The 12,609-nt window shown below is 46.1% G+C and overlaps 1 protein-coding gene across 1 annotated transcript in view; it reads left to right on the plus strand.

Annotated features, from left to right (window-relative positions):
• The window catches only part of LOC307054422 (stimulated by retinoic acid gene 6 protein-like), a gene marked incomplete at its 3' end in the record, with an annotated part of 35,149 nt that extends 28,971 nt beyond the window's left edge, over positions 1–6,178 (plus strand). Inside the window, exons 11-17 of the mRNA XM_079706107.1 lie at positions 797–878; positions 1,197–1,245; positions 1,706–1,823; positions 2,916–3,035; positions 4,277–4,440; positions 5,168–5,314; positions 6,048–6,178. Of these exons, the coding sequence (XP_079562233.1) occupies positions 797–878; positions 1,197–1,245; positions 1,706–1,823; positions 2,916–3,035; positions 4,277–4,440; positions 5,168–5,314; positions 6,048–6,178 (811 nt within the window). The remainder of the gene's footprint in view (positions 1–796; positions 879–1,196; positions 1,246–1,705; positions 1,824–2,915; positions 3,036–4,276; positions 4,441–5,167; positions 5,315–6,047) is intronic.
• Positions 6,179–12,609: the final 6,431 nt, after the last annotated feature.

The raw sequence follows: 12,609 nt of genomic DNA on the forward strand, positions 1-12,609 counted from the left end.
TCAAAAAATTAAAAATAGAGCTACCATATGATCCAGCAGTCCCACTCCTGGGCATATATCCAAAAAAGTGGAAACAGTAATTTAAAAAGATACATGCACCCCAGTGTTCTTTGCAGCATTATTTACAATAGCCAAGATATGGAAGCAACCTAAGTGTCCATGGATGGGTGAATGGGTAAAGAAGACGTGGAATACACAAACACACACACACACACACACACACACACACACCAGAATACTACTCAGCCATAAAAAAGAATGAAATCTTGTCATTTGTGACAGCATTTATGACCTTGAGGACATTATGCTAAGTGAAACAGGTCAGATGGAGGAAGACAAATACCATATGATTTCACTCATATATGGACTCTAAACAAAACAAAACTAAAACTAAACTCATAGAACAGATTGTTGGTTACCAGAGGTGGGGTGGGGGGGTGAAATGGGTGATGATCAAAAAGCACAAACTTTCAGTTATAAAATAAATAAGTCATAGGGATGTAATGTACAGCATGGTGACTATAGTTAAAAAATAGTGAATATTTGAAAGTTTCTAAGAGAGTAGATTAAAAGTTCTCATCACAAGAAAAACTTTTTTGTAACTGTGTGCAGTGACAGATGTTAAGAAGACTTACTGTGATCATTTCACAATATATACAAATATCAAATTATTATATTGTACACCTGAAATAATATCATGTTATATGTCAATTATATCTCAATTTTCAAAAAAAGTATTAAAAAATGATTTTTAAGCCCTGGTCATGAGCATTACTAACTCCCACTTTTTCTTTAGAAAGCAAATGAAGAGGTTGTGGGCAGGAGATAAACACTTTCTCCCTTTGAAGTTCCATAATCCTTCCTCGTCAGAGAGTGTGGTAAGTCTACAGAGGCCTCTCTCTGCTCCGAGGCCAAAACGTGCTCTCCTGCACCTCAGATGGGGGTGGTGGGGGAGGAAGAGCTCTGGGCTGGGGGTCCAGAGTCCTCAATCCTCGTATGTTCTGCTGCTGGGTGACTCGGGACAGCCCCTGTCCCCATCCAGCCCTCAGTTTCCTCATCTGTAAAATGAGGACAATCATGACACCTGCCTTGGTGGGTTGTTGGGTGACCCTCAAATGCGACAAGGATGCTGGACACGTGTTAGAGGTAATCAGCATGTCTCCCCTCTCAGACCCTTTTTTCTTTCTAAATCTCAGGTGGCCATTGCAAGGTACTCTGGCTGGCAGATAGCTTATATTCTGTGGGGTAAGTGCCCTCACATGACCCATTCAATTCAATACACATTCCCTGGGCACCTGCAGAGTCCTGGCTGTGGGTAGGGAGGAGAGACGTAGGGCAGAAGTGGCCCCAGCTCTTCCTTGAGGGACCTTCCGGAAGGAGTGAGAAGCACACATTCATGCAGGTCATCATCACCACCTGTCCTGTGCCCACGGGGTGTATATGCTAAGGGCGGTGGTGACCCAGAGGAGGAAGTGACTGTCCACACCCAGGACAGGGCAAGAAGCCTTTCTAGTGGAGTTGATGTTTGAACTGCACCTGGCAGGGTGAGCAGAAGGTCAGTGGTCATGCCAGGCAGAAGAAACAGTGCAAGTAAGAGTGCCAGGACCTTCATTTGGGAGGAGGTTAGTGGGGAGACTGCAGGGAGGGACCTGTGTGACTGGATCCTGAAGGGCCTTGAGTGACTACCGGCTCCCTTGGTCCACAGGCTACCTCATCATCCACGTGATGCAGAGCCTGTGTGGCCTAGTGATCATGTACAGCCTGGTGCTACCTGTCATCCACAATCAGGTCCTGGAGATGCTCCGAGGACTGGGCATCGGGATGTAAGTGCTGGGTGGGCTTCCTGTCACTGCCCAGGGCCTGGGAGCTGGTGGGCCCTCACAGCTGCTGTTTGAAATACCCCTTCCCTCCTGGGCTCTCACCAATCCCTGGACCCATGCTCTCAGCTCTGACCCAAGGATGGGCTAAAATAGCAACTCATTGTGATGGGAACCTCACAGTTTACAAAATGTTTCCACTCTCACTGTTCAATGGGGTCCTCACAATTGTGTCTGTGGGAGATATATATGTGTCCATTTTATAGGTGGGAAGATTGAGGTTCAGGGAGGTGAAGTGAGAGAAAGGACAGTATAGTGGAAGGAGAGAGGAAATCTGAGCTTGGGTTTTAGATCAGATGTGTGGCTTGTAAGTGCCTCTCTGAGCCTCAGTTTATCCATATGGAAAGTAAAAGTGAATGCTGACATTATTGAGAATTCACTACACATCTTTTCTCTTAAGAACTCTTTGAGGTTGGGACTTACATTAGCTCCCTTTTTTCAGATGAGGAAACAGAGGCACAGAGAGGCTGAGCAGTTTGTCCCAGGGGAGCAGGCAGGACTGGGAGCTGGACAATGTGAAACCAAAGCCTCTTTAAACCACCACTCCACATTGCCACTCAGAGAATGGCAAACACAGGGCGTGGTGCCCTCTGGGGACCTCCCTGCTCTGAGCTCCTTTGTTCCAAACTCACCTAGAGCCTCCTGTGAGTCTGGGGCAGAACCTGCCCTGTCCACTCTCCCGTGGCCTTCATGAGCTCTTCTAAAAACCCCATCCTTTCTTTGATTCCTATACTGTTAAACCACTCAGCCCAGCTGCCACCCCTCGACAAAAAGACATAATTAAATCCTGGAGTTCTGGTCTGGAGCCAGAAGACCTGATGATGCAGCTTTGAGAAAGTCATCTGCCCTTTGTGAGCCTCAGTTCTCTCATCTGCACAGTGGGCAGGAGAATGCTCTGTAGGCATAAAGGGCAGAGCTCAAGCTACTGTTGGTCTGGCAGGCAGTCAGCATCTCTCTTCTCTCTATCAAGGGGCATTCGAGATGGGCTTGGGAAGAGTGGACAAGGCCACCTCAAGATGGTCTCACCCTGTGTTTCAGCCTCACCATATCCATCGTCCTGGGCCTCATGGTCCTGCAGATATGGATCGCCGCCAGCTTCTTCCTGCAACCAAAGATGGGAACAGCTGACAAGCAGAAGCCCTTGGCTCTCAACAACAGGTGAGGGCAGAGAAGGGAGCGGGGCATTGTAGGGCTTTGGCCTCAGCAGTCTCGTTCCTTCCTCTTCACCCTTGGCAGGTTCCTGGGTGGACTCTACACTCTCTGAGAGGGTGAGGGGCAGTGGTTCAGAACTGGGGCCTAACTGCCTGTGGCCAAATCTTGGCTCTGCCCCTTGTGAGCTTTGTGACCTTGTGTGACCTTACTAAACATCTATGAACCTCCACTTCCTCATTTTACAAATAATTGTGCATACATCAGAGAGGTGTTCTGAGGCTGAAATGTATTAAAATATGAACTTAGAACAATAGTGCCTGTCCCATGGGTAATCCTTCCTAGTTCATTCATTCAAAGCTGTTCACTCATGGAGGAAACAACACGGGCACTGAGGATAAAGAGATACCCCACGCAATCTGCGTGTGATGTGCTCACAGTGCACTGGAGTCGACAGACACAGACATACAGGGACAGTAGAGTCCAGAGGGTGTGAAAGCATTACAAGAGAAACATGAGTAATGAAGAAGGAGAGGCGAGGGGGTGGAGGAGAGGCAGGGGTTCTCTTTCAGCTACAGGCAGGACGTTTGAGCTGAGGTCGGTGGGACGGTAAGATTCCTACAGGCAGAGATGAGGAGGTGTCATGGCTGCAGCCCCCGCTGCACCGATACAGCCAGGAAGCCATGAAAGGGCAGGATGTGTTGGGAGAAGAGTGAGAATCCAATATTGTGGCCGTGCAGTGGCCTTAGATGGTGAGGGACAGGAAGGAGGTACAAAGTGGTAATGCCAGAAAAGCCCCTCTCAGAGAGGACCCCAGAATTCATATGCAGTGTTTGGGCTTCATCCCATAGGCAACAGGAGACCAATCATGTGATCAGGTGGTCATTTGAGAAATTTCATCTGGAGGACTTGGAGCAGTTCTAGCTGGGGGCAGGTGACTGTTGCAATGGACAGTGGGAAAGCCACACCCTCTGCCGTAACCACAAACCCAGCTGTAGCCACATGAGGTTTACAGTCCCCACTCACATTCAGCCTGCCCTGGGCTCAGCACCCTCTACACTGTTTCTGAGCCAGTCCTCACATCAGCTGCGAAGTGGGGACAGTCAGCTCCTGCTAACATCACAAGGTCACACAGCTAGGAGACGGGAGACGTAGGCTTTGACCACAGGTCTGGGGGGCCCCTGAGCCCACCTGCGTAGCCACCTTCTCATACGGAAAGGTGCTGCCCCTCCACCTGCTTTTGTTTGCAGGAGAGCATTCCACAACTTCAACTACTTTCTGTTCTTCTACAACGTGCTGCTGGGCCTGGGCGCCTGCCTCTCCAGGCTTCTCATCAGCTGCATCCTGGGCACGTGGCTGATCGCCCGCATCGACAGGACCATTCTGCAGAGTGGCTATGAGAGAGCAGACATGGGTACGTGGCCATGCATCTGGGGAGCGGTGGTCTTGCACTTTTGCAGAAGCTGCCTGGAAGTCGGGTACCAGAGGCCTGAGTTCATACTCTTCACTTATGCTTAGAGTTTATCTTCCCATGGAGGCTATAAAGCTGAATAGAAAAACAAAACAAAACAAAACTATTCAGCCCAATGGTCAGAAGGGAATTCAGGCTATTAAATACTTGCATGTTTGACAGACCTTTGAGGCAGAATGAAGGGCAGTAGGAGGTAGCGGATTTCTAGCTGAACAGTTAGAAGGTAATTTGTGAATGCACGGCTCTGAAAATTTTGAGAAAACACACCTCAGAATTACTGGTGTTGTTAGTTGCAAGCTTAGTTAAGAAAATGGTTTGTTCAGTTTAAATGCGCCAAAATCAAACCTTTTCTGTGGAGAAAAAACAGTTTTTGTCCTATTTCTGGCCCATGTCTGTTCATTCACTCATTCATTCATTTAATGGCTGCTGCCTTCTTCATATAAGACACAGAGGCTCCTAGCTGCTATGAGCTTCAAATTCCCATAAAATGAACAGATTAGGGTGTGATCTCTAAGAATCTTTCCAGCTCTTTATACCTCATTTTCTAGATTCTCAGCAAAGACACAGGCACCATTTGGGAACAAAGTGATGCTGCAGTTACATCATAAAAAGCACAAGCTGGGCCATCCTGGGACGTACTGCATGGCCTGACTTGCCTTCTGGATTTCAGGGTTCAGTGCGTGGATTGGCATGCTCTATGTGGATCATTATCACACCAACCCTGTGCTCGTCAGCTTTTGTCACATCCTGATGACGGGCCACAGAGAGAGGAGGCTGCAGCAGGCCATCAAATACTGGTACCTAAATCAGTCAGCAGGTAAGTCTCCTGTTTGAACCTACACTGGGGTCGGACACCAGGAAACACGTACCTTCAGGCTTCCCTGGGATCCCTGAGATGTCCCAGGTTCCTCCTTCCCTGCCCCTCTTCCTCCACACTCCCTGCCCTGGGAGCCCTTCTACCCAGGGGATCAGGAGGCTTTGCCCCCAGTCAGCCTGGCTACAGGACCCCTGAGGCCTTGTGTCCTTGTCCTGCTAACTGGGCACCTCCCTTGTTTCCAGAAACGAGCTCTAGTTCTGCTAGCTGAGTCCTTCATTCAACCATTTGTTTGAGATGCTACCCATAGCCCAGGCTGCAAGCCAGATGCCCTCCAAGATGGTGTGCAGTTTTGCTTAATTTGCCCCATTCCTTACCACAAGCTCTCCCAGCCACCGACCCTTATCCCCTGAAGGCTCTATACGGTCTACTCCCACCCCTGCCACCCCTATTATTTTGCTCTGCCTTCCGCTGGGAAGCCCTCCAGTTAGCCATGTTCTGTCGTGGACACTCAGCACTGACCTGGACCGTTTTCATTGCTATTCCCAGTGCTGCAGATACCCAGATCTGTGGGACAAACTCGCATTCCTCCAGCCACCCTCATGTCCCCAGGAGTCCTGGTCCAGCTCCTTCTTCCACACCTCACACCTTCTGGGCAGCTTTCGCTACAGCCTCTGAGAAGGACAGAGACAAGCTGTCCCCTCCTCCCAGTCTACTGGTTCTCGTTCTGTCCTAGGTCCCCGCACCTCAGTGAGGTCCAGGACAAGGTGGCTCCTGCTGCAGACCCTGATCAACAACCCCAGACTGGTCACGCTCAGAAAATCAAGGCCAGGTCATGGCTCCCGGGACTTACCCAGATTCTGTTGACGTGCTCGGAGAGCTGACGTTGACCTCCCACATTGCGACAAGGCTGTTCCAGGACATCTGCCCCTGAGAAGGCCCAGGCTACCCAGCAGCTGTCCCCTGCAGTGTGATGGGATGCACAGGCGCTGTCCACGCAGATGGCATACAGGCCGGCAATTCATGGGATGGCACTTGGGCTGAACAATGAAGTCTCAGGTCTAATTCATTCCCTTGGTAAAAAGATCAAGAACTAAAGAGAATTTCTGTTGAACAAACTTTGCCCAATAATGATTTCCACTGTCCATGGTTAGGAGGCAGCCTTGGGGAGATCCATGTTGAGACACACTTAGTTTAGCCACAGGACAGAACTTTGTGTCACTGAAAAAGGTGGTAAAAGCTGATATCATGATTTTATAAATTCTTAAGGAATAAAAATAGAAGCAAAAAGAAACTGTTAGAGCTAATAAATGAGTTCAACAATGTTACAGGATACAGATTAACACTCATCAATTGCCATTCAATACAACTGTAGAAATGAAAATTTATTATAATTCTATAGAAATGAGCAACCTGAGGAAAATTATTTGCAAGAGCATTAAAAATAATAAAATACTTAAAAAATATTTAACCAGGAGGTACTAGACTTGTACTCTGAAAACCACTAAACATTTCTGAAAAAAAAAAAGCAAAAGAAGTCATAAATAAATGAAAATCTACACCATGTTAATGGATTGGAAAACTTATGATAAGATAGATGGCAGTACTCTCTAAAGTAATCTGTACATCCAGTGCAATCCCTATAAAATTGCAACAAATCTTTCTTGCAGAAATGGAAAAGCTGACCCTAAAATTCATATGGAATTGCAAGGAATAGCCAAAACAATGTTGGAAAAGGTGAACAAAGTTAGAAAACACACTGCCTGATTTTTAGTCTTACTATAAAGCAGTAGTAATCAAACAGTGCATCATTGGCATAAAGATAGACATAGACCAGTGGAATAGACTGAGAGTCCAGAAATAAACTATATCTATGGTCATATGATTTTCAACAAATGGTTGAAATTCAGCAAATGGTAAAGACCATGGAATGTGGAAAACAGTGTTTTCAACAAATGGTGCTTGGAAAACTGAATATCCACATGCAGAAGAATGAATTTGGATCCTTACCTTATACCATATACAAAACTCAAAATGGAGCAAACCTAAATTTAAGAGCTAGAACTATAAAGTTCTTAAAGGGGTAAATATCATGATATTGGATTTGGTAAAGGATTCTTAGATATAACATCCAAAGCACAAGCAAGAAAATAAATAATAGATAAGTTCATAAGACAATCTATTAAGACTTCATAAATATGATAAACTTTTGTGCATCAAAGGACACTATCAGGAGAGTGAAAAACAACCCATGGAATGGAAGAAAATATTAGACCTGATAAGCATCTAATATCAGTATACATAAAGGATTATTAGAACTGTGATGGTCCTCCATGCCAGTTTGTCAAGGTTATAGTTCCCGGTTATTTAATCAAACACATCTACAATCAGTTGACTATAGAGGATATTACCTTTGAAAATGTGAGTGTGTCTCAGTCATTCAGTTGAAACCTTTGAGAGGCACCCACAGGAACCCTCCGTTGCCTCCAGTTCCATCCAGGTCCTACCTGTTTTCAGAGATGGGTGTAAATAGCCCTTCCTCTGGGAAGTTGTCCTTGATACCAGCCCCCTTCCCCCATCTACCAATTCAATGGGTCTCCCACTTCTGTATTATCAAGTTCTCCCAGTAAATGTAAGACTCGGGATGGAGCAGGGAGTGTCCTGCATAGAGGGTCTCTGATTTCCACTCCTCTACCACTCTCCCACAGCGAGTACCACAGCTGTTCACCTTATTCCTTTTCTAGAGGAATATTCCTTTTTTGGAGGTTGATCTGATTCCCCTAGGAGGCAGACGGCTAAAGTCCATCAGAAAGAGCCCCCTAGCCCATCACTAGTACCCCATCCTGGCCCCTTTCATGTTGCACTACCACCAAGGCCCTTGAGGGGGCAGTGCACACCCAGAAAACAGGACTTGGACCTGGGCCACGCTGTGGACTCCAAAGCTGGGGGGACACGGGAGCTGAGACTCAGGGACCTTCTAACCCAGTCTTCTCTGATGACAGACAGGGAGACCAAGGCCTCAGTCAGGAAGAGACCTGGAGGAACCCACATCTCTTTCTCTTCCATGGTACCATCTGAGGAGAAGGCTGACTCCAGCTCCAGACCAAAATCTCCTGCAGCTCTGCTGCTTCACCAGCTAGGAAACCGGGATGGGTGTCTTATGTCCCTGATCCAGCCATTTGGACCCAAGGCTAGGCAACCTGTTCGTCCACTTGGCCCGTGGGAGTCCCCTGCAGTGCCCATCCTTGGTGAAGGCAGGGTGCCCTCTCCTGGGAGATGGAGGGAAGACCAGAGGAGCAGCAGGGGCCCGGCTTCCTAAGGACGGGCTAGGCTGGTTTAGTGAAGAAAGGAACTCCCACCCGTCCCACCAGCCTGGAAGAAGCTAAATGCCAGCAGGATGGACTAGCATGGAAGCCAGAGACCTGCTGATTCTGCCAGTTCAGCATCCCCTCCTGAAACAGCCAGCTGTTGCCACTTTATCCCATTACCAGGGCCTCCTGCCCCCAAACTGTCCCCCACCTGCCCACGGACCAAACAGACCCCTCTTCCTGTTTATCTAGACAAGACAAAACTGGAACTTTTCAAAGATACCTTAAGTGAGAAATGAAACGGCACCGCGTCTCGTGCCCCTTTCCCTCTCTCTTTCTAGACTTCCAGCCTCCACTCTGCCTTGATGAGCAGCTCCCAGCTCTGTGAGTCGTCTTTGCCACCAGCTTTTGAAAATTTGGGGGACTCTTCCTCAGGGGAGGGAAAAGGAAAGAAGGAAGGAGAAATTTGTGAATAATGGGAGGGGTGTGAGTGCAAATCCCTTTTATTTGAGAACCCAAATGATCCAAACTGTCTAGGTGAGGGTTTCCACCTGGTTCCTCTGAGCTCAAAGGGCTCCGTGGGCCTGGGGGGAGCCCTTGTGTTGGCTGCCTGGGGCCTCCACTCCCATTTCTTCTGTGCAGTTCTATTTTGACTAAATTTCGTTTCAAATGGACATAGTTTCTTGCTATAAAGGAAACACTTGAAAATCTCCGATTTGGCTCAACCCAGTCTCTGATATTTAAGGAAACGGATTTTTGAAGCAGTCCTAGGGAGGCTTAGAGACCGCATCCACCATCCCAGTCCCTGTCCCCAGGGTTCGCTGTCTCCCAGGAGGTCTGGACAGTTGAAAGAGGGGGCAATGCCAGCCTTATGGGAGAATCCTCATCCACCTGGTGCTCCTATGGAGAGAGGCCTACACACCTGGAAACTTCTCCCCATGTCTTCTTGAGATGGTGAGTGGAGGTGCTCTGCAGAGCAGAGAGGATGGCGTGCAGTGAGGAGAAGTTCCTGAGGTTCGGCATTCCTGGGGAAGGTAAGAGAATGAGTTATGAGGTGGGGAGCTGGAGCCCGGCTTGCTCCAGCTGAGCCTTGCAGAGCATACTGCTCACTGGACCAGTGGCTCTGCCCAGGATGTGAGTTCTTTGCCATCCTCCGCACCGACATGCCACCTCTGAGTACCCCAAGTTCTCTGGAGCTATGCAGGCACCCCTAGTGCAATCAGGCAGGTCTACAGACTGCTGGACCTGATGGGCCTGGAGAGTTTGGAGAGGAAGCATCACTTTTCTATTTCTCCCCCAGCGTTAGGATGTATTGTCAAATTTTAAACTTTCATAATTTTGTCATATTATGACTGAGCCTGAGGCATTTACCCAGGAATGGAATTTTGGGGTCATTGAGTATGTGTAAGTCCATTTTTAGGAGATACTATCAAAGAGTTTTTTTTTTTTTTTTTCGGTACGCAGGCCTCTCACCGTTGCGGCCTCTCCCGCTGCGGAGTACAGGCTCCGGATGCACAGGCTCAGCAGCCATGGCTCACGGGCCCAGCTGCTCCACGGCATGTGGGATCCTCCTGGACCGGGGCACGAACCCGTGTCCCCTGCATCGGCAGGCGGACTCTCAACCACTGCGCCACCAGGGAAGCCCAAAGAGTTTTTGAAAGTGGTTGTAGGAGTTAACACACATAGCAGTGTATGAGAGTTCCAGTTGCTTCACCAACACTTGGTATTGTCAGCATTTTTCAGCCATTCTGGTATATGTGTAGTGGTGTTTCACTGTGGTTTTAATCTACATTTTCCCGATGAGTAATGATGTTGTGCAGCTTTTTATGTACTTGTTGGCCATTTGGTTATCTTTCTGTGAAATGCCTAGTCAAATCTTTTCCCCATTTCTTTTTCAGGTAGATTGTCTCTTTCCTCTTATTAATTCACAGAAATTAGTTACGTATCCTTTGTGAGGCTTTTTCCAGATAAATATATGACACGTATTTATTCTCCTTCTGCTCTTTCCTACTCTCTTGAAGGCGTCTTTTGATGAAGTGAAGTTCTTAGTTTTAATAAGGTCCAGTTTATTAATTTTTGTCTTTATGCCCCAAGGTCAAGAAAATATTCTCCTATGTTATCTAATACAAATGCTATTATTTTAAACTTCCACATTTAGATTTTAAATCCACCTGGAATTGATTTTCTGTTCATGGTGTAAGGTAGGAGTCAAGATTAATTTCTTTCCCATATGGATAACTAGTGACCCTGGGCTGTTTACTAAGACTGTCTTCTCCCCATTGCTCTGCCGGGCCTCTTTAGTATATACAACATAAATGTTCGTATGTGTGGGTCTGAGTTGGACTCTCTGTTTCTCTTTGTGTTTATCCTTGCGCTACTACAGCACATTGCCCTGATGATTGTAACTTTATTCTAAGGCTTAATATCTGGTCATGTAAGCCGTTCAAGTTTATTCTTCTTTGAGATTGTCTTGACTATTCTTGGCCATTTGTACTTCTATGGAAATTTTGAAATCAAATAGTCAGTGTCCACCAGACATCTGCTGAGATACTTTATTGTGATTGTATAAATCTATGGATCAATTTGGGGAGAAGTAACATCTTAACAGTACATAGCAAAACAAACAAACAAATAAAAACACCAAAAAACCCCCAACCCAAACCATCATAATAAAAAGGAAGAAATGATAAACTGTGAATATTTGTAATTCATATTACAAAGGGGCTCACATGCCCAATATACAAAGAGTTCCTAGAAATTGATAAGAAAAAGAACAGACACACAGTAGAAAAATTGGCAAAAGACATGAACCCACAGTTCACGGAAAAAGAAATGTGAATAGCCTTAAGTATATGAAAATATGAATAGAAATAAAATAGAAATAGAAATGCCTATATATGTTCACCATGCAAAAGAATGTTCAGAGAAGCATTATTTGGTAATTCTCTAAACTGGAAAAACCACCCAAATGTGCATCAATAATAGAAAGGACAAATACGATGGGTTATATTTTTTGGTAATGGGATGATATACAGAAATAAAAATGAACTACAGCCACATACAAAAATATGTTTGAAACTTACAAACATAATGAAAGAAGTCCAGCATAAAAGGGTACATTCTGTATTATTCCATTTAAGTTCAAAAACAAGCAAAATGAATTCATAAGTTAGAATATTTGTTACCCTTGGGGAGGAGAGGGCAGTGACTTGGGATGGGTACATAAAGGGGGCTCCTGGAGAGCTGGTAATGTTCTATTTCTTGTGGGTACTGGTTACCAGGTGTATTCCCACTGGATAATATATTAAGCTATACACTTATGATTTCTGTACTTTTCAGTATGTGTGCTATAGTTCAACACACAAATCCTATCAGTTGGATCCAGAACTTTTTTTCTGGTTAGTCCCAAGGTCAGATGACATAGTGTTTGGTTCAAAACTCTGGAATTACATGGTCGAGGTTCACATCCTGGATTTAATCACTTCCTATCTTGGAGATCTTGGCCAAGTTACCAACTCTCTGAGCCTCAGTTTCTTCATCTAATTACAGTACCCCTCTCATAGTTATTGAGAGTATTAAACCCTCTCAATAAATATTAGCCCTTGAGGTGGTCCTTGTTGGTTTTCTTTCTATGGACTATGGAGAAGATGGACGATGGACTGTGGAAGAGGAAGGAAAAGGATGAGGTTCAAGTCAAGAGACATTTTCAAAGTGAAGACTGAGGGGGAAGATATGACGTTGAGGTGCAGGAAAAAGAGTCCAAAGGCTTAGCTTCACTCCTTCCATTCCCTGTCTCTCACCTCCTTGCCCATCTCTAACACTGGAGGTGGACTCACCAGATGACCTCTAGCTGGTTAGTCTTTCCAGTTATAACATTGTAGAGTTAGGAGGGTAATACAAATGCCATCCAAAAGCCAAACACAAATTTCCATGTTTGATCCAAACTCAAATACAAAAGCCCAGAAACTTGAGAATTAAGGGAGGTAAATT

This window comes from Hyperoodon ampullatus, assembly GCF_949752795.1.
Source record: "Hyperoodon ampullatus genome assembly, chromosome: 6".
NCBI lineage: Eukaryota > Metazoa > Chordata > Mammalia > Artiodactyla > Ziphiidae > Hyperoodon > Hyperoodon ampullatus.